Source organism: Pseudorasbora parva, chromosome 2 (genome assembly GCF_024679245.1).
Source record: "Pseudorasbora parva isolate DD20220531a chromosome 2, ASM2467924v1, whole genome shotgun sequence".
In the NCBI taxonomy this organism is placed as follows: domain Eukaryota; kingdom Metazoa; phylum Chordata; class Actinopteri; order Cypriniformes; family Gobionidae; genus Pseudorasbora; species Pseudorasbora parva.
Genome location: NC_090173.1, coordinates 42,678,253 through 42,705,984, shown reverse-complemented (window position 1 = coordinate 42,705,984; position 27,732 = coordinate 42,678,253). Strand labels below are relative to the sequence as shown.

The following is a 27,732-nucleotide window of genomic DNA, read 5'->3' as shown; positions in this document are numbered from 1 at the left end:
TGGCTTTGTATAAACATTTTTATTTACTCTATACACTTACATGAACAAAACACCATATAAACACAAAGAGACTGATGCAGCGGTTAACTAACCATTTGATTCAGAGGCCTTTTACGCATGTCTTTTTTTTTTCTTCCTTTTCTTTCTTTTTGTGAAACACAGACGGCCGAGGCAGCACGATGCTATCATACTGAACAGTACATGCTTAGTACACTGCCTGCATCAGGAATGGAAATCTCTCTAAAGACACTAATTCAAAGTAAAGAAAGTATAAAAAGTATCATTTTACAGCAGTTGAAATACTGACATTAATAGCAAGTTTTAAATCATTAAAACCATGAAAGAGACTAAGGAGGCCAGTCTGAAAGAAAACAAAGATTAAGCGAAACAAAAGTTTTAGGCTCATGCCTCTGCATCTGTGGAATCTCATTTCTTCTGCATGTGGATGTTGTTTGTGCCTTTTTTTTTTTTTTTGCAAATATGTAGCACTGTTACAAAGTAACCCCACCCACCCACCCACCAAAAAAAAGCCACACTGTGGATTTGCCCAACAGGGAAGGAAAAAAAAAATTATTATACATTATACAAAAGGCCAAATTTAAAACCTCCAGAAAGAGTTTGTTAGGGCGAGCATCAGTGGATTGACAATGGCACGACACATTCATTTCTTGAAGCCCAGCAGTAAATTAGTATGAAGTGGATGTGATTTGTGGGGTAGGGGGGTTGGGGGTAAGAAGGGTGAGAAGACCTGGTCAAAACCCATTTCCATTACAATGTGAAATCTTGAGGTTTACGGCGAGAACTTTTTGGCTTGTGCTCGGACCCTTTTTTCATACTCCACTCTGTTTTGGCTGAAACAGAAATGCAAACACAAGATTCATAAAAAGGCAATAAGAATTTCAGTCTCAATAGGCAAGACTAAATTTGAACTGCCGGCGCGTACCAGTAAATTGTGTATGCCTCAGCCTGTGCGGGGTCCTGAATATTTGGTTCATTGAGGAGTTCTTGGATTCCTAGCAAGATCTAAAAAAAAAAAAATACAATAAGAAGTCGATGCTTCATGAGATAATACTGCCCTCTTCAGGAATGCATTGAACATTTGTCTTATGGACAGTTTACAATCAAGACAAATCCATGCAACATTTGTTGTAGTTAAAATCTTCAAACAAACAGAAACTCCACTTGAAGACAAAATCCAATGAAACTACGAATCAATCCTTAAATGATCTTGAACTACACTTTGTTATTAGATATAATAATTAAAATGGACCATTTACCAGTGCCTCAATATTAGGGAAGTTCAATTTGGGAAGTCTGAAATGATCACTGATGCGTGTTAATAAGATCAAACGCTAACCAACAAGACTGATCAATTAGAAAGGATGCATGTCTGTGACAACAGCATTTTAAAAACAATAAGTTATCATTCCGTGTGTACAGGACACAACTTGTTCCCGAAACTGCGATGACTGGCACCATGGGAAACCATAGCAACGTTCTGGCATCTCACATGTTCGGAATCGTCATGTTCAGCAAATTTTAACGAAAGCGCAGTCGACGGAGGCATCGTGTTTTGCTTATGTTTGTGAAGGCTGCTAGACAGAGTGTGCTCTTGCAGTGTTGCCATGTCCACGCAGCAAGCATTCATGGGCTGGTTGTTTAAGCTTGGCTCATAAAGCGATCGAGTTTCCGGAGTTGTGTACAGGTGCAGGGATATTGCTATATATCAGGATATATAGAAATATATCGTCTGTCATCTCTTGTCATTAACAACTAGTGGTTCAGCTGGTTGGGTACAGACTGCATAGAATTTTTGTAAATGCGGTTGTCACTACCTGAATTTAATTCGGTTGTAGAATGTGGCTGTCAATCCCGTAAATTAGTGAACTGTGTGTACAGAACTGGATTAAAGCATTAGAAAGTGAATCGACAAGCAAATTTAGCTGAAGTGCGTAGGTGGCCATAGCTTTATATTATATAATGCAGCAGCTATTTGCACTGAGTGTAAATAGAATATAGATGCTATTTAAACTAAGTGCAAATAGCGATAGATGCTATTTACACCAAGTGTTAATAGCAACTAGATTCTATTTACACTCAGTGCAAATAACATTTTCTAAGTGCAAATAGCTGTAGTTTCTATTTACTAAGTGAAAATAGTGATATATTCTATTTAATCCATATGAAAAGTAGCAGTTATTTGCCACATAAATAGTAATTACATGTAATTTATCATTTATTTTTGACAGATTCATACTATTTGCAGCTCAGTTTTGTTGGACATTAACATGATGCAATAATAACGGAGTGTGAATTATTATTTTTATTTAAATTATTAAATGGCTGCAGCCTCAAAGGAACACAAAGCTCTCCTTACACCTATCCCTACCCAATAAATGGGTATTACTAAACATTTTGTATGCCACTATTTCAACATTTTCTTAATTTTTATTGAAAATAAATGCCTTTCCGATGTGATTTGTAATGAGAAAAGAGAGAAGAGCAAGCTTTACAAAAGGCGGATTCGAAGCAGTTTTGATCGTGACAGTGATCCATTCGCAATGCATACGCTTTACTGATTGCGCCACATTGATTGTTTGCCACAGCCAGGCACTGTTAAGTGGCGCCAGTTGCGAATAGCACTTGCCAACAAGGCACGCCATTTGCACTTAGTGTGAATAGACACATTCTGAATATATAAAGGTCTGTGTGAAAATTTTATTTATTTAACTAAATTAATACAAAAACAGTTCAATTCATGCTGAATGAAAGGCAAGCTACGAGAGCCCAACACTGGCACCCAATTTAGTTTAGCTTTAATTTGCTTTGGCATGATTATATGGCTACTTTTCATTCTTGTTCTGAATACGGTTAGAAATGAAAGGATTTGTGAGTGAAGGGAACTGAAACAGCCTATAGTTATGTTTATAATGTTTGGAAACATTTTGCTTTATTTACTAGTATTTTACATTATTTCTGAATGTAATAAAAGTAACTTATCCAGATTACCATCATCGATTATGCAGGGCCAAGCATGTGCATGCATCTCAACCGCAAAAAAATAAAAATAAATCAAACAAAAGCAAGGAGTTACGCTGGGGATCATTGTACAGCTGGAGTTACACCATCATGACTATAAGAATGCGTGTGCAGTCGCAGCCTTTTGGTTTGTCCAAATGCAGGTTGTACCATTGTGTGTTTTTTGTGGAAGCCTATCTATATCTGATTGATCTCAAATAGGACACATTTGGTTACAAATTAGAGCAGAAGTAAAAGTATGACAGTGTTCAGCTTTAAACGCAGCTCAAACAACACTGCACAACTAATAAATATGACTGTCATATTACATAACATCATAAAAGAGCAATATTGTAAAAAAAACATTGAATTATTTTAGTTTCATTGCATTGCTACAAGAAGAGCGCGTGCACAACACGAATAGCACGTAACTTAGTTAAAGTTCACTTATACAGTCACTTCATTTTGTCCAGATGTAATCTTTTATTTTGTATACATCCGATTCATCTCATATAGGATGCTTTTCTAGGAGTTAAATAACACGCTAGCAAAGAGCTTCAGTGTACCGGCGTTCAATCTGCATTTCAGCACGCAATTCAAACAGCAATGCACAATTAATAATAACTGGGACTGTCATATTGCGTTACATTAATGAGACCATTATTTTTATAAATAGCTGTGACATTTTTAGGTTTAGTTGTGCTCAGCACATTGTTCCAGGAAGAGTGCGGCCAAACATTCTGAGAATGAACCTCATTGGTTCTTGAGGAAGCAACAAACAAACAAACAACACTTGCAAATGCCGGAATGTCTGATTGAGGAACAAGAACTCTGACAAAATAATGGAAATTAGCATCTGACCTCACTAATGCATTTAGCGTCCCCATTCAAGACGTCACAATTAGGGAATCATACAAAAACGACTAATTTGCATGCCTTTCCTTTCACCTGCCTCTTCCCACATCCCTTCTGCAGCATTAGGTCAAAATCTATATGGTTTATTGTGAATTCTCATTACACGTTTGATATTGTTTGAAATGCCTCAATGCGACGGGTACAAAAGGTCTTATCCCCACAGAAGTAGACCAAAAGAAAGGTTTTAGGAGTTGAGAGATATTTTGCTTAATGTGTGATAGGTGTGGTGCGTCTTTGGCCAAATGCTCTCTACCTCCTGCCGTCAATACAGGTCTATGGGACAGTGATTAATGTAAATTCCCATTGTTAATACGTTTCCATTTGAAAGAGGTTTCGGTCTTGGTCTGGGCATTTAAGATGTTGCAAAGAGGTCGGGGCTCGAACCTCTATAATCGGTCAGCCTGTAAAGCTTATTTCAGTTTTACAGAAGTCAGTCAGGTATCCATATTTTATTTTGAACTTCAGAGTATTTGAGGTCATGTATAAATTATCTGAATTGATTATGTAATTGGCATAATACATTTACTTGACTAATAATAAATTGTTACACGGATTTATTCTGAAATTATTAATCATCTCTGGAATTATTAACCATCTCTAGTAGATTATGAACGGGTATAATTTCAATAAAGGGTCAAACGGAATAATTAAATGTGTAGTTAAATGCTACACCATGTAACTTTTCCGTTTGCGTAGTTTGATGACGACAAGTTTGAGCTCAGAATCTTGGGACATGTGGTTTTCACCTCACAGGCAGTGGAAAAGAATCGGGATAGGACTCGGGCAGAAAGCATGTTGATGGATGTGATTATTAACGTTACTGTAGTATGAAGCAGAGCAGGACCGAGTGTTGAGGAGCTGAGCAAGGCCGCTGGAGCGATTGTTGAGCAACACATACGGCTCGCGAGCAGCAGGACTTTTATAATGAAGGGACAAAGTCACTAATGCCATTTCCGCTTTTCCGGTCATGAGTATGAGGTAACGCAGCTCTGTTTATCATTTGATACATGTAAGTGGGTTGAAAATGATGTTATTGTGGTAGTCTGTGCATTTACACACTTGTTCACACTGCTAAGAGTAAAGTGTTTTTGCATAATAAAACCGGAAACAGAGGGTAACACAGATATGACAATTGACAGGCGACTCCCTCGGACGTCCTGGGTCCTTGATTAAAATAGCAATGTTCTCAATTTACAAATAGTTGGAAACATTGTGGATATTTTAAGAACTCAACTAAAAAAAATGTATAACACTGGCCTGGTGGTTTTTGTATATTTTACTGCAAAAATACTACATAATGCATCTTTAAACTATTAAATCTAAATGACGAAATAACCAATTAGTATTCTAACCTAATTCCGAGGTCATAAAATGGAGTCAGATAAAGATAAATTGGAATTAAAACCCTTTGCCCTACTGAAAAGGCAGAACATGCAGGAGACACCGCCCACCAATCGTAAGCCTCCATTAGGACAATTGTGCGGGCTTAAACTGCCGAACACGTGAGAATGAACCTCACTGGTTCTAGCATGTCAAACAAACACGCTTGATCTCCCATTTACCATATCTGATGTGTGTGAGGAATGTTAATGTGTAAATAAAAGCCCAAATTAATTCATTACATAAAGTGATCACTCACTTCAGAAAATTTGGTCAAAACTGCTCAATTCAGACAGATTAGTTTTACATTCCCTTTACAAACTACTGTCAAATCGGTAGTTGCTTAAATTGTCAATGTAGGGACAGAAAGCTCTAAAAATTTCATCAAGACACAAGACAGTTAGTGATAATATTTTTTTTTTTTACCATTTAATCTCATAACGCATCCCTGGTCAATTTACAAAGATTTTTAGGGGTGCAGCGTTTGGATCTTACCTGCTTGATTGTAATGGCAGGCCTCCAATCTTTGTCTTCCTCTAAAATAGACAAGCATACGGTACCAGACGGATATACATTCGGATGGAATAAAGGAGGCTCAAATTTACCTGTAGAAGAAGTCACATGATAAAAAACTGGCACAATTAAAAACACAAAGTGCATACGAATACAGATAATGGACTAGCTCAACTGGACATCTGATTTACACTTTGGTGGAGAGGAAGGATAGTCGTCCTTGAACAGCATCCGAAGTTTGAACAAGCCTCCCTCCCACGGTGTCTGAGGAAAAAATAATAATTTGTACTCAATTATATAACATTTCATTTTCATTTTCCAATCATACAAATGTTATTTATTATAGTTTTTAAAAAAATTAAATTAAAACGTCACAGGTGCAGCATTGGATATGAATGTACATACCAGGCATAAGTTGGGTGCGCTTCTACTGTAAACATTAAAATGGCACTTACTCCTTTTTTCCCTGGGATGGCACACTCCCAATTCATCAAGTTCATAGTTCCATCAGGGTTTTTTGTCGGTACAGCTACGAAACCCTTAAAAATAAAAATTTAAATGCTGTGGGTGGCTGCAAAAGTTTCAAAATGTCAAACCTTTTTAATATATGGTCTTGCTTGTATGAGCACATACACCCCCAACAGTTTCAATATTGACTTTTCAGTTGAATTAAAATAAAAGTGACATCTTAAAACAACAGCTTCTCTGCCACAAATGGAAAGCACTCCCCTTCAGTAACCCCATTCATTGCTTTTCATCCAAATGTTAATATTGCAGCTCTAACAATTTAACAAGCTTCTGGGGGGGGGGGGGGGGGGGGGGGGGAAGAAAAGAAAAAAAAGAAAAAAGAAAAGTTGATTTGGAACTGATAAAAACACCCTTCACGGGTCTACAAAAAGCCTGTTCCCTCTCAAACATTTAAAAGCAAAACAAGTCATCTCTCCCTCTCTATTCATTTCTGTAAAACAGCCTCTCATCTGTGATCAGAAAACATACTTACAAAAGGATGGTCTTTCCGCCAAGCCTTTCGTTCTTGTGCGAGACGACTTAACGCTATACCAGACATGACTTGTGGCCGAATAAATGATTGAAAACCTGCAGAGAAAAGAGACAATTTTCTCTTTATGCCTGATGCTCACATCTGTAAAACTATACACAGACATTGTGCAATTTTCTTCATTACTATTCCCTAATATTCACATTTCAACATCAATATTTACCTCAATAATAACAGTTTAGTTAAGATAAACAATTATGGGGAAAGACAGATAAAAATTTAGCAAATAAAATACATTTGAACTTCATTTTAAATAAAACGGTCTCAATTAATTGCTTGAGATTGTTCTAGTACAGAATAATTGTACATTTCTGACGGACAGTATGATTTGACGGAATCATACGATTCCTGGTTCTCTCAGTCTAAGGGTCCTGGAAAACCCAGCATGAGAAACCATGTACAGTGTAAATTAAAGGTGTGCCATTTTATCAGCAGTGATAAGCCTAATACTTTCAAACATCTTAACCCTTTTAACTGAACAGGTTGTCAAATTTAATACATTTCTAAAACCTGTTGCCATTTATGTACTCTGGGGTCTAACAATTGCAGCTCTCCCTTCAAAATTAGTATTGATTGTCATTTTTTTTCTTTTCTTAGTCCTGTGTCAAATACAGGCCACTGTTTATCAGGGCTGTGTGATATTGAAAAAAAAAATTTGATATGCAATACCTTGTTAAACAACGTGATATTCAATAGGATAAGTGTGTAAAATTTGATTTAAAATACCATTTACGTTTCACATTCTTTCTGTGAAAAGCAAGCATCACTACAACTTCTGAAAGTGACCAGCAGTGTTTTAGCAAAAACGAATGTCACAGATCTTACAATTTAATTTTAACAATCAATGTAAAAAAATTAATTAAAACGAATACCAATATTTAAATACCAAAACCAATTTGTTTGACTTGGTAATATATAGTTATATAAACCTAGGCTAAAACTTAACATCAAGAATATCCAGGTAAACTGCACTAGCGATGGATGTTTATTTTTGTCATTTTAGTTTGTCTTTGTTATCAAAAATAAGAACTAAAACCAGTAGTCTTCACATTCATTAAATATACACCGATACATAATAAAGCTACAAAGTCCATTCAATGAAAGGGCAAAGTGATTTTCTCTTGTTGTTTGACAGACAGCGGCAAGTTTACTGTATAAGCAGGTTAACTGTGTTAGCAGATTTACTGTATAGCAGGCAAAGACCTAATTCACAGATCTTATTGACACACATTCAGCTTCTTTCCCCAACTAATATTGTTCACTTTAAACAAAACTGAATGTTTACATGAATACTCATTAAGACGGCCATTTTGACATAACTGTGTGCGTACTTGACAGTTCAAGGGTGTAACAAGACAGGAAACAGAATTGAAGGGATCACACGCTTTTAGAGAAGCAGCTTGTGCGCACGTTTCGGTGTGTGTCAGACAGCCCAAAACTGCAAGTTGTTGTTTTTCGCAAGTTATTGCATTTAATATCCCTTCTTAACGTCCAGCAAGTCACATAAGTAACAGATGTGTGCCCAGTCTATTCTCTGTGAAAAGTGTATGTGTAACCCCTTCTATTCGGACCGGGACTCGAACCCGGGTCTGCCGGCATGAGTCGGACGCTCTAACAAGGAGGCTAAAGGCTGCAACCTCTAGCATCAGTCGCTAGAGCGTCTCTTGAGGTCAGCCTACTAGCTGGCCTCCGTAACATATGTTTTTTAGGTTGACGTTTTAGTCAGTGAAAATCTTTCATCATGCTGCATAAATGGTTAAATCGATAAAAATTATTATTTTGCTCAATTATAATTGTAATACGTGTCACCCATAGACCGGTAAAAAATATGGACGAAGTGGACTTCATCCGTTTCCGTTGACCAGAGTTAAAGCTTTCAGATGCCCCACACGGCGCTGACATCTTGGGACTGGAGTTGCGCAGTAGAGAGCAGAAAGTACAGCAGCGATATCAGAAGCCCGCCCACACTCACAGATGCAGAACAATTATTTATGTTGGTGTGAAATAAACAGTTATGGAAATGTAGAAATTAAAGCTAAAACTCCAATCTGCTCCCAAAAATCCAGAAAAAAGTCTGTTAGTGCCTCAGTGACAACTTCACTTAGAAAAGACGTCGATCTCAGCTGTCAATTATGAGGTCACTCCCCCCGTTTTTATAGCATCAAATAACTAACTAAAACTAAACTTTTTTTTTTTAAACGAACACTTGAAATGAAACCATCGTGATGATAACTGCCTACAATGACAAACTAACTTTGGGGAAAAAATATTTGACGTGTAATTTGATTGTTTAGTTTGCCTCGCATACATTAGAAAACACAGTGGCAGAAAGACTGGCGATCGAGGCGCGAAGGCTTCAGTTTCAGAGAGGAGTGCTGCAGGCTTGGTGTCCGCATGCAATTAGTTTACTTTATCAGAATTATTGCACTCTTTCACCAATAAACTGAAATTACACATGGTTTATTTTACCTCATGTAGATTTATTACCTCCTATTTATCATCTAAAATAATCACTCTACATTACAAAAAATAAAACATTAGCATGTCTAATAGGAACTCCAAATTACATTAAAGTGTTTCTATTAAAAACACAGACATTGACTTATATATTCATTAACAGATCACAAATAATAGGCGAGATCCATGTTTGGATTTATTACAGATCCCTGAGAAAGTTTGAGGGAAGATTTAGTGGCTCGTGACGGAAAACACCGACTGGCTGAATGACACTTTTGTTTAAGCAAAATCACCGTGCAGAGCTCTGTTTGTCAGCATTCACATCATTGGCAATGCTTCCCCGGCAGAGAGAGAGCATGCGTAGATTTGCCAAATTGCGAAGACGAAGCAAAACACACAGGGCAGAAAATGGATACTTTTAAAAGAAAAGTTCTGATTGGGAAATTTAAGCTTGTATGACATTGGCAACTGCAAGAATAAACGCTTGTAGTAGAGGCTTTTGTAGATATTTTGCCTCCTGACAAAATTAAATATTTTATAAATTACATTTTAAGTCCTGTCTCCCTTCCCCCATTATTGATATTGCTTGTTAATATAGTCAGTTATGGAATGACCTTGGTGACGTCTTGTCATCGCCTCATCTTAAGCTGGGCATACACGGTGTGATTTTAGTCCGATTTAGAGCCAAATTCTGACTCGTGCTTAGGGCTGCATGATTATGAAAAATCATAATTGTTGATTATTCTCTTGAAATTGAGCAGCTTTATACTAGGGGTGTAACGATACACTTGTCACGATTCGATATTCACGATACTCAACTTATCGATGACTTATTCTTTTTTTCCGAAACCTTAACCCACGTCTCGCAATCATTTGAATGCTTGTGTTTACTAGCCTACAGTATGCGAGTAGTGGTAAATCTGGTCATCAGATAAAGTCAGTATTGTGTCTCTTCAGAAGACTTGGATTAGACACTCGATTAGTTATTTTTTACAATGCTTTTATGACATTTATTGGATCTTTTTGATCCAAAGTTTGAGAGGAAGGAGTACCCAGAAAAGCGCTATATAAATGTAACTAATCATTATAGGAATGGACAGTCCCGCCGCTGGTCGTCTTGATGCCCTGTAACGGCCGTTTCACACCGCAAGCGTGAGCAGCGCATATTTTTTTCAGCACCCATGTTAATCAATGAGTGCATTCACACCGGGAGCAGGAGCAGCGCGTGAGCATCAAGCAGGAGCGTCGCGTGAGCAGCAGTGAAGCGGGGGTTTCGGCTGCGAGCCTATTTTTGCTGCGCTGCTGACGCTTCTGACGCTCAATTAAAGTGAAAGCACACTTTTAAAGGACAAAAAAAAAATGTAATTCCAAAAAGTGCCTAAAATGCACACAGGAAGCACGTGTAGTGTATTTGAACAATAACTGGAGTATGTCATAAAAGAAAACGAAGAATAAAAAATCTGTGGAAGATTTTAGCAATTTAAACTTATTTTGATTATTCAGTTTTGGTGAGAGTATAGGTTATGATTATAACAAATAAAGTAAACTAGCCAGAAAATATAAACTTTCGGTCTGCAGCTGCAGTCACGGTGTAAAGTGAAAGCACACTTTTGATGGACAAAATAAATATAATATCACAAAAGCGTTCAAAATGCATACAAGAAGCTAATGTGATGTGTTTTAACAATAACTGGAGTATGTAATTAAAGAAAACGAAGAATAAAAATCATCTGTAGATTTACCCATTTAAACTTGTTTTAATTATTTAGTTTGGGGTAAAGTATTATAAAAAGTAAAGTAAACTAGCTAGAAAATATAATAAAACTTTTGTTTAGTTTAGTATTTAATACTCAGACAGGTATAGGCTCTATCATTGTGGGAGCCGCTGCTGTGACGCTTCCAGTGTGAATACTCTCGCGCGTCTGCAGCTGCAGTCACGGTGTAGTTACGCTGAAGTGCTGCTCACGCTTGGTGTGAAACAGGCGTAAGCGTCAATACTTTATGATGCCCTGATATGATGCAGTAATCACGGCTTTGAACGATTACATAATCATGGCATCCATAGTCGCAAACGCGATTAGAAAGTCGATTTTGTTTTGTTTTTTCCTTCCTCCCTCCCTCTCTTCTGTGGAAGGCAGATTTTCAGCGTTATCGTACATCCTTTGCTGTGAGGTGTTCGTGCAGTGTACAGGGAGAAACCTCTCCCCATTCGGATTCATTTCTGGCATTCAGAAATTCTGGTCGCCTCTCGTGAGGATGTCGCACAGCTGAAACTCAAGTATCATCAAGTTCTGTAGGCAGCAATTTAACAAACTGCTGTATGCCTCCAGTTCAAGTTGTAAAATGTAAAATCCAATTCTTCCAAACCACCATATAGCCCATCCAACGCCTCTTATTAAAAAGCTTCTTGATCATTAATTACGTCTTTCACTTTTCCCTTAATAAAATTAAGTAAATATTAAATATCACAGGAAATGTGAACTGCCGTCCATCATTTGAAGATCGGAGATGAAAAAGTTTTGGAGAAGAATTTTTTTTTCGTTTACAGTAGGCAATTCAGTGGATATCACCCAATATAAATCACCCAGGCGCGAGAGTAATGGTGAAAACATTTTCACTGAGACCGATATTATTGCAGTGGTCTGACAGATTACAGACTGTCAATCATTTTAATTAAAAGCCTATAATTCATCATATGATCGGCCTAAGAGTTTTTAAATTGTTTAAAATTTAAAATGTTTAAATTGATTGAGTAGTAAGCCGATCTAGCTAATCTTTCATTATGCAGTGTGTCATTATGAATTGATGCGTTATGAAATTATTGCGGGGCAAATTAAGTGTAAATACATTTAATACAAGTATATATATAATAATAAAATGCATTGGAAATGCTAAATCCTCTTGATAGAGAGCTAATGCACTTGACCATAGGCCATCTCTCTATTAGGGATGGGGACTAAAACCCGGTATTAAAAAAACTTTTACTCCTAGACAGGTGTTGTGCACGCTAGGGAACATAAATGTACCATACGTCATTGCGCTGCTTTTAGGAATGGGTATTTATGTCAATTTCTCATTTCGATAGGTCTCAAATGAGAAATCGATTAACCGTGGGCGAGGCTTGTGCGGGGGGGCAAGGCGTCTCAGTCATTGAGATATGAAACTATTTTAAGACTGTTATGAAAATTTATGTTGACAAACATGAGAGATTTCTATGCAAATTTGAACATATTATGAACTTGACCGCACTGACTCTCGTTGTAGATTTCCTCAACAGTGAGCTGATACACGGGGAACTAAAGCAGAGAATACAACATTCTATTACAATCGCATTCTCATTGTAAGAAAACTGTGTATATGACAGATTGGCGCTGCACATCTTGCACTGTATTTCATGATCATACACAGTCTTTCCAGGCATCACTGCACAATTCAGTTTCACTTCTTTTCACGGTTTGGAAAGTGTGCTATCGAACGCTAACCAATCAGTAGGGTTGGGCATCGAGAACCGGTTCCAACTTGGAACCGTTTAAAAAAATAACGATTCCATTGGAATCGTTTAGAAAATTTATTTTCGGTTCCGATCTTCGGTTCCAAGTGCGCAAGTTTTGGTTTCCATGGCCACCTGATTTCCGGTGCTTGCGCGCCTGCTTGTTCATGGAAGCCCGGTAAGCGGCTCTGAAGTGTGGATTTATTTCACTTTTAAAAGCCTGGGTCGGCACAGTGCAACTAGTGTTGTCAAAAATATCGATACTGAAATATCTGAAAAGATACGATAGCCTGCTCAGCCTACACAATCCATCCCAGCTGCTCTCCTCTCCGACCGACAGCGAGTTGACACGCAGCCGCATATTCTCATTCAGCCGGTTAACCTCTGAACACGACGGACATGCGTTCTGCTGGACTTTTCCTTACGACAGCGTGTTAGTGTTAGTGATCGGTCTGAATTTCGCGCGGGATTGCACATAATTTCAAAAGACAGACAAAAAAAAAATTATATAAAAAATATCTAATTGACAGTATATGCAGCGTTTTTTCCCCGTTGTATTGAAAATAGCATTGAATATCGATGCGTTTTGACTCCACCCCTCAAAGAATCGGAATCGAAAAGAACCGGAATCGAAAGTAAGAATCGGAATCAGAATCGCTCAAATCAAAACGATGCCCAACCCTACCAATCAGACCTCAGTCACCGCCAAAAATGGTGCAGTAACCAATCCGAAATAAAGACAAATATGTTTTAAAGTCAGGGCGATCATCATTTTCATGATCGGTCGCTGTCACATTCGAGTACTCGATCACTGTTGCCCATCGCTTTATCATTGATATTGCGAGATGACACTTTTGATCATGTAAAAATGTATACTAATCTTATTGTGGACACCAGTATAATATGGCACACCCCTAATTCAAAGTGTTTACTTCTTTTTAATGGCTACAAAACTACAACCTAACAGTGTCCCTTTTGGAAGACTTTAGGGGCTGTTAACTTTAAACTTCTGAGACTGAGGTAGCAACAAGTCTTTTATTCCATACTGTGACATAAGGTACACCCGAGCACAAGCAAAAAAAAAAAAACAGTGCAGTGTTGGGTGTAACTAGTTATTATTTACTAGATACTACTAAGTTAGTAACTAAGTAATTTAATTACTGTTCCCTTAAAAGTAAGGGATTCATTTCTATTCTGTAATTACAGCTACTTTTGATGTAATTTAACTAAACACTAATATTTATATATATATATATATATATATATATATATATATATATATATATATATATATATATATATATATATATATATATATATATATATATATATATATATATATATATATATATATATATATATATATATATGCTGGGACGGTATTGATTTTCTTACAGCAGTTGAAAAGCAAGAAATTCCCACATTTCAGTGGTAAACCTCTTTTAAACCCGTGATATTTATATATATTTTTAAAGGCGCGTGTGTATATATATATTATATATATAAATAAAAGGGCTGTCAACGTTAAAGCCTGAGATTAATTAAAAGTCGTTAACACGTTAAAATAATTAAAAGCAATTAACGCAAATAAATTACAGAAGCGGAGCTGCAACATTAAAGTAATTTGCATCACGCAGTCTATCACAGAAGTCGGAAGTTTATCAATCACACTGAGCATCTGCACCTGCAACCCTGGTAGGAGGAAATTTCCATTCTAGCCATTTAATTTTTTTTACAGTCTATGATTTGACCTGATTCTCTTTTTGTGAGTTTAAGCATTAATCTCTGGGAAAGTGTTCAGTGATCCAGGAATCCAATTCATCCAAACAACGCTAATGTAAGGCCAGGCTGATTCACCAGAGCGAATAAAGACTCACAGCGCGTTTTAGTGATTTGTTCATTCCAGTGTTTGCTTTGATTTAAAGGTGCCAGCAGTAAAAATATCCAAAAAATGACCTACACGCATCAAAAGAATGAGAAGAAATAAGGGCGATGATGTCATTAAAAAAAAGTCAAGTTATAGTGCTACAGAGATATCAACCTTAATTAGCAGTAGCATTACTAGCCCCGGCCCGACAGGTATCATAATGCCAGTCTCGGCCATGGGTGGTGGTATGCGGGCAACATAACCACCAGCCAACCCGGCGTAATTGAACCTGATGTCAATCATGTGGAAAGTACAGCCCACTATTTCATTTCAGTTCAAGGAAGAGAGTGGACGGATGGCCAAAGCCCTTGGCCCCTTAAATGTATCTGATATGATAAAAATAGCTGTTTTTACATGACTGGAAAAAGCGGAAGTGCGGCCACCCAGCGACTGTGTCCCGTCATAATAAATGTCCCGGTACTCATGAGCCGTTTAGAATAGGCGCCCTCCAGTGGACGAAAAGTTGCATAGTGCACCTTTAAAACACGAGCTCTGTCGTATTCTGCGATTGTTTCTGAAGAGCGCAATTGTGGTTAGTGATGGGGAGTCGACTCCAAAAGAGACAAATCGACTCTCGGTGTCGACTCTATTGCGGTGTCCGAAAATCGCTCGTTTACTGAATCTCTCATCTACAGTGCATGGCAGTTGAGTGCACTATAACCAAGGAGTGAATGAAATGAAGCGAGCCGCGAGATAATTCAAAGTCTAATACACCACGCAGGCTAATACACCACGTCAGAGAGCTGCTGCAGAAACGTTGTCACACATTTGAGTGCGAAAACAATCACGGCGACTTTAGTTTGTAATAGGTTTCAATGCTGGCTTTAGTTTAATTGATGGTCTATATTATTGCAATAAATATAGATGTTATTTATACTAATAATTGATGGTTAACTGTGATCAAACTAACCATTTATCATAAAAATACTAACATCAAGAAGAAAAGCATCAATAGTGTGCATTATTTTATGTATAGTATTTTTAACTCACATTTTAAGACAATGATCATTTGCGTTTAGCGCCATTACTCGACAACATCTTTTTTTTCGTGACCTTTTCCTATGCAGAACTATGTATTGGCAATATATAGGAGATAAACATTCATAGCTATGAAAGTCATCACTTATTTGGACGGCCACGCTAAAAATGTGTGGTTTTAATAGGATTTTAGGACTTTGTGTCGGGCGAAATAATTTGACTTGTGGTGATGTACCCCTACTTGTGGTGTTGTACAGTAATCGCGTGAGAATCTGTTGATGCACAGAGAACGTGCGCGCACGATCTCACGCAGCATTCATTCAATACAGTCGCATTGTTAGGAAGGATAATGTTTGATTTGTCATGTGAGGACGTTAGTGATGACCGGTTCGCAAATGAATCGTTCGTTTGAACCGGTTCTTCTCTAATAAGCACTAATCCACACATTTCTTAAGTTTTTCCCTTTTTGACATCCCTGTCTCCCTCTCTCACACACACACTTATGACTCGAAATAAGCCAACATCCCAAAGTTATTCAGTCAACATACTTTTACAAGAGAACTGATGATGATAATCAGAGTTACTGAGCATGCGTGCAGCGGAGGGAGCGACGTTGTTGTGTTTAGTAATAGTAGTTTTTTCCAGTCAAAGCGGTTGATTTACGAGTTCTTTTGGTGTCTCCGTGTGGTTCTGCTCAGTATCACAGCTTTAGAGGTCTACATTTAAATTTACATAAAATGTTTAAAATGAAAAAAATGTTGTTGCTCTCTACACATACTAACTATACACTATGATGAATTGTGTAAAGGTTCTTTAGTAATGTTTTTTTTTTAAGGGTGCTTAGGTGCGTACAAATGTGAATGTATTATATTATTGAGTTATGGACTCCTTATATTTGTTTATTTGGTTTCCTTTTGGAGTCTCCAATGATCCTTGCAAAAAATAAAGTTGTTAATGGTTACTTTATAGTTATAGCAAATTCTGACAAAATTAGTGTGTTTAATAAGATAAATGGTGACTGCTTAAATTCATAATAAGAATGTATATACACACACCTTGAATTGCTTAACTACTAGTTGAGGTTGATATAACTTACCCAACAATTGGGGATAGGGTCGAGATTTGGTTGTCTGTATCAGTTCTTCGTTTTGAGACTGCTTGTAAAAAACAAATATGTATTTTTATATGTTTGGAGTCAATTATAATAGAGGCGGGTTTATACAATGATTGGAGAAGTCCAGCATGTCACCTGTGGCTTCACCTCATGATCTAGGGTGACATTGACTGAAGTAAAACAATAAATAAAAGTTTAAATGATTTTGCGTCAAATTACCATAATATTACGGTCGGTGATGAGACGATAATTTATATATAACGTTAGAGAAGCGATAAAATACAAACAATGTGTAACGTTAATGTTATAACACATGCGAATATGATCGTGCATTCCGACATAAGGTGTCAATTTAAGGTATCGTTAACGCTAATAAGATGAGTTGATTTACATTATAACACAAACATGACCAATAAATCGCTGAATATTTTTTCTGTAAAGCTTTAAATCTATAAAGAAAGTCTATAGTAAAGACATTCGGTGGGAAAACAATGCATGAATGAAGAATGCTAAATAAATATGCAAATTACTCTCGTGGTTCTTATTAAGCACGATCAAAACACATTTCTATAAATTAATAGGCTGGCTAATGTTTGGTTAGAATAAAAAGCAAACAACCCGCACTGAATGAATCTACCTGTCAGATGCGCATTTTTGCGCGATGCCGCACAGCAGCATCCCTCACTGCGCGCACAGCAGCCGCTGATTGTAAGTTACCATATCACGCGTTGTTGGAATAACTGCTCGCGTCAAACTACACGGACGGAGCGGTTTACTCTGTATGTGTGCAATTACAGTATTATAATACATGCACGCGCTATAGTTTGTCGAGTCGCGTGCGGTCTGGATAGGCTGTTAGCCTAGCATAGCTGTCTAGCTAACAAGACCCGCAAACAAAAAACACCGCAAACTACAGTAAACGTCCACAAATTAACCCTGTTTTTACACCAGACATACCTTGTCAGTGAAGAGCAGTACTGTACTCTAGATCAAAAGCCGTTTAATTGGGAAATAGCGTCAGGCTCAAAGCAAAAATTTAACGAAGTTTCCCTCCTGGAAAAAAAGAAAACACAGACATTTAGCCAAGATAATTAGGACCCGTGAGCGCACGCGCAGATGCCTGAATGAAATTATGTCAGCTATGTCCATATATACTGAGTCAAATGTAATGTCTTGTTTTCTACAATTATAGGCTGACGGCTTGCAAGGCATTCTCTATAAACGCAAAATGATGGATATCACCTGGACGTCCAATTTAAGGTAATACACGAACAGTTAATTGATTAATACAACAATGTAGCTGATTAAAACCTGGTGATTCATATTTTGTGGTTAGTGCAATAACCATACATTTTAAATTACTGCTTGTTTTTTTCAAACCGAGTCAGAGGAACCCACCGATTTAAGATGTAAACATTTTGGTCAGGCATTTCTTAGCCGCCCTTTAGGATGCTCTCAAGCGCACATATGCTTGAGGATATGCGAATAAATATAAATATTAGAATCTAATATCCATAACATGTTTTTTTTATGCAGTACTGTAGGCTGTATTAGCATTTACAGTACTCAGACCAAAATATAAATATGGTAGCCTACACATTATCACTTTTTATCACATTTATTATTTATTATTATGATTTATTTATTTTTAATCATTGACAATGATTAGTCTTTTTTTCTGCTATATTGACGCTGTATTGAAAATTAGATTCTGATGACACTGCACATTTATCCGGCCCCTGGTGGAAACACCTACACAACAGGAACCATCCTTAATTGGTCTTGTTGGGGGCGGAACATCTGCAAATGGGCTCTTGTTTTAACCACAACCACATCCTTGTCATACTTTCGTCACAAGCACTCTGACTGTGCATGTAGATCAGTAGATTATTGGCATAGTGTAACATTAAATGTCAGGAGAACCTATGCAATGTACAACTGGTATGTGATTGAGAATTGCAGATTATTATATTTTCAGGATTATTTTGTATTTTTGTAAACCGGTTCAATGAGAAGATCAAGGTAAGATTCAGAATCCCTTTACACATCTTTTATCAGTTTTTTTCTAACTCGCTCATTTCCTTGTTTAATCTTGATATGTTTATTTATAGACTAAACCAATTATGATGATAAACATCTTAAACATTTATGATGAGACTGTATTATAATTTACATGTGTATTTAATATCTTAAATGTGTTGTTATAAATATTTGAATGAATGTACCGTTTTAAATCATGTATTAAAGCATGTTTGCTTTCATTGCAGTTTGCATGTGGGCTCTGTACAATGCATTTGAGCAGGGCTGACCACAGTTTCTGTTGTTGTTCCTACACGATGGCTCTATGGCAAGCCATATTATTGCTTGTTGTTTGTGGACTTATTGAGTGCAGTAAGTTTGCATTTATTGCAATATAACCATTTCTCTAAAGTTATTCTGAGCATCTTGAAAATTAAGTGTAGAACATCCTCAGAAGGATATAGTTGCAATGGTGTGATTTGACCTATGCAGGTGTTGCTTTGAGAAGAAAAGCTTCTGCTTTCGGGACTCGATTGACCACCCTTCCTCTCACATCACTCTTTGCAGATGACGGCGTGTGCAGTGTGACCTGCACCACAGACTACATTTCCAAGCTGAACTGCTCTAATTCTGATTTGGCAGGAACTGCTTCGTGTGACGTTGTAGCAGATTGCAGGTACAGATCTAGCACATTGTGTCCTGTGAATGTGAATCTTTCTACTGAAACATTGTCTTGCCTCTGCTCATGGTAATTACCAAGGCATTGGTTAACATATTGTTTAATTGGCACGTTTCATGTCTTGCAGGGATGAATTTAACACTGTGAATGGGAACTGCAGTATCAAACCACCACAATCCTGGTGCACAATGGAACCATACGATATGGATATGATCATGTCCCCTGATACCAACTGCTCTATCGTAGTAACACAAACGGCCAAGCAAGGCAATAAGGAGACCCCGACAAAGCGTTACTCTAAACATTTTGTTTTACACAAATCTAGTACGTTCCTCTAACCACTTCATCAGCAGTTTAAAAATAAGCATCATATACAGTGAAATCCAAGTCTGAGATCATTAGTGGAAATGCTTAGAATTTATAATTGAATACGCTCTTAAAATTAACTTCAATCAATGGTTAAGGAACCTTTAACATCCATGGAACCTTTCCATTAGGGGTGAAACAATATATCACAATACAATATGTATGTATATTGGCTCGTGATATGTATTACATATTGTTCACCCAAAGTGAAAATTACTGTGATTTTTAGAATGATCAGAATTTTAGTGTCAGTACTACAATAAACGAACTACTATATCATTTGCCGCCATCTGTGTTTAAATGGTTGAATGTGAGGCGACATTTAAAGTGCTTTGGATGGTCTGTTGAAAGCGCTATATAAATGCATCTAAAAATAATTCTGTGTTTTCAGCTAGCTGCAGAATAATGACTATTTTTATTCTGGTGTCACCAATGTATCGAATCGTGACATGAGGGTATTGTTACACTCCTATTCTTTACAGCGGTAAAACACTCTTTAGATTATTAAAATGTCTTTCGGACAGGTTGTTTGGGAAACTTGAAATTGTTCTTCTGTGGCATCGCTGCAAAACCCCCCTTTGGGGCTTTTGTTTTTAAGAGTGTATGTAGATTTTCACTATCTCTTTCGCGTTAATGTTTGTGCCAAACCTGATGATCATGCATGATTTGAGATGATCCAAAGAACAGCTTGAGCTTCTATAAAAGAAGAACACAGTTTGTACAAAATGTCGCATGATTATCGTTCAATAGTTATTAGTGAGAGAAATTGTGCAGAATCTTGAGTATTTCTGCTTAATTTTATATCATAACCTTCCTCAAAATCCTATAAACCTTCTGGTAGAAATAAGTTTAAATCCTAGCTTTGTGATCTCAGACTTTTTGGACGTCACTGTAATTCAACAGCCTTGTTTACTTATGTACATATTACACTAACTTTTGTTTTCTCTGCTTTTTTTTGTAGTTAAACTAGAGCAACCTTTCAACCTAAGCATTGCAAAAATTGATGGAGGTTTCAACCTCACTTGGGATGTGGCTTATACAGAGCATGAACTATATAAACATTTGTACTACAGAGTACGATTACTAACTAAAAGTGACCCGAATAAGGTAAAAGATCAATTTGTCTATCCATATGGAGGGAAAATTACACACATTTAGCAGATTTTACTGAACAACATCCTTTAATGCTGATCATTCCACAGAAGGGGCACATTTATACCCTGGAGCAGAACCAGCAATTTATGGTTTTCGTCAGTGAAAATCTCCTGCCAGGGAAGCAGTACATGGCAGACGTTCAGGTCGCCATACATCCGCGCTGGATTATATCCATGTGGAGTGAATGGAGCAAGAGCGTTGACTGGACATCTGACACTCCAGAGACAGAGCAGTACTACTTCTTGCTGCTGGCACTTCCTCTTGTGGCGGTTCTGCTGCTGGTCTACAGTTGGAAACTGTGAGTATCACTTTTATTTGTCCAACATCTCATTTTGAACTGGTTTTACAAACAGGCCTTAAACTAAGCCAGGAGTAGGCCTTTGTTAAATTAGGATAAGTTGCTTTTATAAACGTGCCTTAAAGAAAACATCACTGGTGTGCATCATGAGACAAAACAATGGCACTGACATATTTTGAAATATGCCTGTGCAAGTTTCAGTTTAAACGGCTCAAACATGCTTTTTGTCTTAGACTAGGCTTAAGACTTGTCTGTGAAACCCAGGCTCAGTTGTTATGTCTTTGTCCAAAAAGCAACAAAACAAAAAACCTTCTCTGTACAAACTGTTTTCTTGTCAAAGAGGTTAAAGGTTGCTCCTAATCAAGGCTGTGAGGTACATTTTAAGACTTTAGGGAATTGTACAAGCTAATACAGAAGTCACTGTGGGATATGGAGAAGTGAAGCAAACTCAAACCTCTCTTCTTATGACTGTTACTTTATTTATGAGTCACATGAGTATCTTCATTATCTGTTAGTCATATGCCTTTTGATGCCTTGTATTAACCTTTGAAACCATATAAATTGGTTCATTCCTTCTTGAAAAACTGAAAGATTATGTACTGAGAAGTTTGCCTGATATCCCACATAGTGGTGGGCTTAAAGACTACAGACAAGTATGATCTTAACTTTCGATAGCGCCGCCTCTAAATGGTTTTTTTCCAGTAATCGATATGATGGCACTTACCGTACATGAATAGTTCTTTTTCTCCTCCCACGTTCACAAAAACCACAAAAGCAGCAGATATGTTTGTGCAGACCGTCTATTTTCATGTAGGTCAAAAACCGGAGGAAGTCAGCGAGCTACAAGCTCTGCAAGTGCATAGAGCTTGACAGTTTCTTTGACAGCTGCTGTTTTCACTTGTTTTTCAGCACATAATCGTTGTATGTCCAGCAATAACAGTCTGTTTTTACAAACCAATTCCAAAAAAAAATGGGACACTGTACAAATTGTAAATGAAAACTAAATGCAATTATGTGGAAGTTTCAAATTTCAATATGTTTTTCATAATACAACATAGATGACATATCAAATGTTTAAAGCATGTTTTCCAAAAAAGAACTTCAAATTTTGATTCGTCTGACCACTGAACAGTTTTCCACTTTCCCACAGTCCATTTTAAATGAGCCTTGGCCCAGAGAAAAAGCCTGCGCTTCTGGATCATATTTAGATATGGCTTCTTTATTGACCTATAGAGTTTTAGCCGGCAACGGCGAATGGCGCGGTGGATTGTGTTCTCCGGCAATGTTTTCTGGAAGTATTCCTGAGCCTATGTTGTGATTTCCATTACAGTAGCATTCCTGTATGTGGTGCAGTGCCATCTAAGGGCCCGAAGATCACGGGCATCCAGTATGGTTTTTCGGCCTTGACCCTTACACACAGAGATTGTTCCAGATTCTCTGAAGCTTTGGATCATATTATGCACTGAAGATGATGATGATAACTTCAACTTCCTTTCTGATATTGCTCCATTATTTTTCGTCCTGCACGAAATTGGTAGCCTGGCTCTGCCCTCCTACGTACTTCCGCTGAATTTTCATTTTCCTTCAGTACTACGTCTGGGACTGCTGTGTAGTCTTAGGTTTTCTCCGAACAAATTTTTACCGGTCCAATCAGAACAGAGGGAGTGGCTGAGAAAAATAACGTTGATGTCGAGCGCTAGTTTGAGATGTAGTTCAGTAATGACGGCGGAGAAAGATGCAAACTAAACCATTCATTGCATTGTGGCACCGCTTCCGAATATCCAGAAGTTAAAGCCCCGAGCAATAACAGTCTTTGCTGGGGTTTGTTGGTGGCCATGATGTTGTGGCCCTCCAACAGGGTAAATTCGGGAAAAGTTTGATTTTTCCAGATCGCTTCGTTAGTGATGAAGGAGTTGGCTGAAGCTATTCGGGCGGTAACTGTTTCTCGTGGGGTCGGAAGGTATTGCCATCATTTAAGTTACAGGGACTGGTCAGTTATTTTATTGCCGTCCGTCTCTCACCACCCATGTAAAAATCGCTGGCCGAGTTACCTACTGCTTTTGACAAACGCAAGGTCGTGTTGATGTAACAGCTGTCCGAATCTGAGTTTTCAACAATATATCACTTCAAAATTCACTGTTTGTAATCATTTTTGACCACTGCAGAACACCATACGGTTACTTTGCTGTTATTATGATGCATTTATAGACCTGTATTTCCTTAAAATGCTGGCAAGTATTTAGAAGAGCAATATATTTCATCACCGCTCAAACAAATTAAAATAAAAGCACTTAAACATTTGAATTGGTCCGTTATTTATAGCAGCATTTATTATCATAAGTATATGACATTTTATTTACAGCATACAATGATGTTACGGACCACGTGAGCGCCGCATTCCCGATCACAAAACTCTCCTCTCCACCGTGGCGTGAATAAATCACAATCCCAATGCACGAGTTTTAGGTTTTATCCTATAGTTTTTTTTTACTGAGGTGTCATGGACATGTGCACTTTTATTTTGTCGGATTTGCATGAGTGAAACAGGCGAAGGGCGCATGACATGCGTCACGACCAAACGTTAGCGATTGGTTATGGCAGATCCAGAGTGACTCAGGGCAGATCCAATAGTTTTAAACCTCAACAGAGTGCCCGCCTTCGTGGAAATAAACCCTTGTCAATGGAGAGTGGCCAGACTCAATGTACAAATGATATGTACAAGAGTCTGGTAAAAGCAGGCTAGGGAATTGGTGATCCTCTGCCCATCTTGACTTCTGAGAGGCTCTTTTTATACCTAATCCTGTTGCCAGTTGACCCAATAAGTTGCACATTGGCCCTCCAGCTGTTCCTTGTATTTACATGGAACTTTTCCGGCCTCCTATTTCTACCTGTCCCAAAAAATGTTGGAATGTGTAGCGCTCATAAAATCCAAAACTAGCCAATATTTGGCATGGCATTTCAATATGTCTCTCTTTCAACATTTGATATTATCTACATTCTATTGTGCATAAAATATAAGTTTATGAAATTTGTAAATTATTGCATTCCCTTTTTTTATTCACAATTTGTACAGTTTCCCAACTTTTTTAGAATCGGGTTTGTAAATGCAACCACCAAACTACACTCCAGTCCTATAACATTTTGTTTTTTGCATGTTTAGTGGGGGCATCAAGAAGCCGACCTTATGGCAGCACATCCCAAGCCCGCATGAGTACTTCACACCGCTCTATCATACATATCAAGGAGACTTTAAGGTATGTTATGTTTCTAAATCTCTTGTGCAACAGCAGAAGTCTTTGTACGTGTGTGTGTGAGCACGATAACATTAAGGGACTTTCATACATGCGACTAACTCGCAAGCGGGGACTGTGACATTTTCAAATGAGTCAGTCTGTAGGGGCTTCAAAGGAACAGGAGGGCTCACTTAACATTTGGTAGAAACTGCGTTAGATAATGAAAACTGAAAGTAGCAGCTTTCCCCTCTAATGGAAAGTACTATGAGTTCAAACCCAAACTCTGATAAGCAGGGTAGTTATAAATAGTTGTTTTTAACTAAAGGGGAATTTAGTGAACATTCCACTGGAAAAAATACTACCCCCTGTCTAAAGCTCTGTACAACAACATAAAAAGGAGATATTTTCTTGAGTTGTTATTGTCCCTATGAGCACTTCAGTAACCCTACGATATTAATAGTGGCAACTTGAAGATTTCTCTGATACGTTAGCGTTTTGAAATGTGTCTTTGATGTGAACTTGCAAGACTTCATGAGGAAGTGTGAATGTTTATTTGTAAAGGAACGCAATCAACGCATCCTCCAGTAGATGTCAGTAGCGTTCTGTGCATTAGCAACAGCGAGAGCACTGCGTCATTGAATGTAAAGTTTAAAAACATCAAACATCAAGCGCAAACATACTTTTTAAAACATTTAGAAGGATATATTTAAAAAAAAGTATAATTTCCCCCGCCCCATACTGTGAGACGTAAGGGTTTTGATCTGCTCCGTTTTGATGAAGCTAAATATACTGTGACACCCTCTGACTAATTTTCCAACCTCTCTTAATGCTAAAATAGATCATACTCAAAAAATTCTACAAAAATAAATTATTGAAAAAAGGTCTGCATGTTATTGTATTTTGTAGTTGTGCTGTTTAGCATTCATAATATCAGTTTTAATCAGTGTACACAAAACACCTGCAAATGCCGTTATTCTGACTAAATGGGAAGGGGGGGGGGTCATTCATTAAAAGCTTTTTCTCTTTATGAATGACTAGTAAACACATTAACACCTTTTAATGCTCAGGAAATGATGATTGCGATAAGCTCATTGCGGATGTTGCTTGCTTTATCTGCAAGTAGGTGTTGTTTTCAAGAAGGGTTCTGACATTATAACTTTTTTTTTAATTCATTAAAAAATGCATTAGAATTTCTGAACTGAATTATATAGTTTGGAAGTTTGGGGTCAGTATGATTTATTTTTTTGCTTTTATTCAGCAAGGGTGCATTATATTGATCAAGATTGAGATGTCAAACATGGTCCACTCTGTCAAACTTTCACACTCCTCACTTCCTGTTGATCCCTTCAGCCTTAAACTTATTGCATTTTATTTTCATGGTGAAATTTAAATAAGGATCTGCTTGTGTTTTATTTCAGAGATGGGTTGGACCAGTCCTGACCTTCAATACATTTGATTTCCATGAGAAGAGCACCACTTTGCAGGTGCTTTGTGAAAAGCAGCAGAATGAAACCTCAGAGCAACCTACTAACACTAGGGACGGTGAGCGGGACTTTGGTCTGGGGGGTCAAAACTCTTCGAAATTCTACTTCCTTGGAAGCAACGGTAACAGCGTCTCGCACTCCGGGGGCCATGTATCGATAGACACTGTTACAGTGTCTGGTCAGGAGGGCATCGTGGCCGACTGGTCGGCAGACAGTCACAGACAGAGCATAAAGGATTTCCTCAATGACAAAGATGTCAATCAGAGATCGGCTGATATCGCAGACAGGCAGCCTCTTGTACCTGAAGGCAATGGGAGTTTACGGGGTTTGGACTGCGACGACTGGCATCTACAGGAGCACGACCTGGAGAACATTGAACGGGGCTCGCTGGACTCTTACAATTCCAATGAGCAGTCCGATGATGGTTACCCACAGATGGGATTGGATTTAGACACCATAGACAGTGGATTTCTGGAGTCAGACTGTTCAAGCCCGTCGGCTTTTGATGGAAACGAGCAGATAGAGACTGAATCATTGGATGGCGTGGGAGGCTCCCATTCGAATTATGTCAAACAGTGGGTGGCTTTTACAGCGGTTCAAGTTGATGCCCACAGCACTGGAAAGTAGCTGTTCATGGGAGTTTATATTACTACATCGATTCAGTTTCAATCACAACTGAATATTAAATTGGAGATGGTGAAAGCATCTTCGAAATACCTGAAGACATTAATCACAGTCTGTTTGTGATTTTTACACTGAACTGTATTTGTGGCATAATGCCACAAAATAGACTAAATGTCAGTCAGTTGTATGATCATTCATAGGACGTGTAAGTCAGAGTTTGTAATTCTAATTGTACATTTTTGTTCATGCTCTATTTCTATCTGTCAGTAAAATATTGCAACGCTTGACATTATTAATGTGCGATTCATATCACAAGAACTTCTGTGGCAAAGATAATTAACAGAATCCCATGAATTATTTCACTGAACTATACTTGAAATGTTTTTCTTTTCAAATTGCCTCTCTTTTGGTCAGTTTTGCACTTTAAAACTTTATTTAATGCCCTATACTTCACTTCTGATCCCACAGTCACAATTACAAGGAATAATGTCTGAGTAAAATAAAATACATAAACAGGTTATTGTAACTATTTGTCGGAGTTGTGATGTATGAAGTCACAATTACCTTTTTATTTACGGAGTTCGGACTTTATAATTTTACATAATTCTATAATTGACATCTCTTACACTGGCTATGATATTAACACAACCTCTGCCTATAGGCAAGGCAAGGCAAAATTATTTATATAGCACATTTCATACACAGTGGCAATTCAAAGTGTTTTACATAGAAAGAAATTAAAATAGGGATACAAATGCATAAGAAAAAGAATACAATGTAAAGCTAATTAAAAATATTAAAATGATGATAACCAAAGAAAAGAACAAAGGTAAACTAAGGTCGGACGTACAGTGGCTCAGAGCTCATTCAGTAAATGCACAGCTGTACAGATGTGTTTTTTGAGTCTGGATTTGAATGTGGCGACTGTTGGAGCACATCTGATCTGTTCAGGAAGCTGGTTCCAACTACGGCTGGCATAATAGCTAAAAGCAGACTCTCCTTGCTTTGAGTGAACTCTTGGTATT

General features: G+C 37.6%; 2 protein-coding genes across 4 annotated transcripts; one reads left to right on the top strand and one right to left on the bottom strand.

The window, feature by feature from the left end:
• ube2ia (ubiquitin-conjugating enzyme E2Ia) lies at positions 1-18,013 on the bottom strand. The gene is made up of 7 exons (XM_067420584.1): positions 17,807-18,013; positions 6,827-6,921; positions 6,282-6,365; positions 6,018-6,090; positions 5,809-5,918; positions 944-1,023; positions 1-851 (listed from the first exon to the last, which is right to left on the bottom strand). Exons 2-7 carry the CDS (start codon positions 6,890-6,892, stop codon positions 791-793), a joined length of 474 nt encoding a protein of 157 aa, XP_067276685.1. The 5' UTR covers positions 6,893-6,921; positions 17,807-18,013; the 3' UTR covers positions 1-790.
• On the top strand, positions 17,497-26,994 carry il21r.1 (interleukin 21 receptor, tandem duplicate 1). Of its 3 annotated transcripts, none has more exons than XM_067420581.1 (9): positions 17,497-17,628; positions 18,042-18,871; positions 19,117-19,240; positions 19,361-19,544; positions 19,675-19,871; positions 20,875-21,020; positions 21,116-21,366; positions 24,527-24,620; positions 26,018-26,994. In XM_067420581.1, the coding sequence occupies exons 3-9, from the start codon at positions 19,138-19,140 to the stop codon at positions 26,708-26,710; spliced, it is 1,668 nt and encodes a 555-aa protein (XP_067276682.1). In that variant the 5' UTR covers positions 17,497-17,628; positions 18,042-18,871; positions 19,117-19,137; the 3' UTR covers positions 26,711-26,994. The 3 variants fall into 3 exon arrangements, with proteins under 3 accessions (XP_067276682.1, XP_067276683.1, XP_067276684.1); XM_067420582.1 differs by having other exon boundaries at positions 17,499-17,628; positions 19,436-19,544; XM_067420583.1 differs by lacking the exon at positions 19,117-19,240 and having other exon boundaries at positions 17,500-17,628; positions 19,436-19,544.
• The last annotated feature ends 738 nt before the right edge of the window (positions 26,995-27,732 follow it).

What these genes read in the sequence shown, in the direction of transcription:
- ube2ia (XM_067420584.1), bottom strand. Translation starts at nt 6,892, where the DNA reads ATGTCTGGTATAGCGTTAAGTCGTCTCGCACAAGAACGAAAGGCTTGG. An exon ending in GGCGGAAAGACCATCCTTTT is followed by an intron (nt 6,366 to 6,826) that starts GTAAGTATGTTT and finishes TTTATTTTTAAG; the next exon opens with GGTTTCGTAGCTGTACCGAC. An exon ending in GAGGCATACACAATTTACTG is followed by an intron (nt 852 to 943) that starts GTACGCGCCGGC and finishes TTTCTGTTTCAG; the next exon opens with CCAAAACAGAGTGGAGTATG.
- il21r.1 (XM_067420581.1), top strand. Translation starts at nt 19,138, where the DNA reads ATGCATTTGAGCAGGGCTGACCACAGTTTCTGTTGTTGTTCCTACACG. An exon ending in TTGTGGACTTATTGAGTGCA is followed by an intron (nt 19,241 to 19,360) that starts GTAAGTTTGCAT and finishes TGACCTATGCAG; the next exon opens with GTGTTGCTTTGAGAAGAAAA. An exon ending in CATATCAAGGAGACTTTAAG is followed by an intron (nt 24,621 to 26,017) that starts GTATGTTATGTT and finishes GTTTTATTTCAG; the next exon opens with AGATGGGTTGGACCAGTCCT.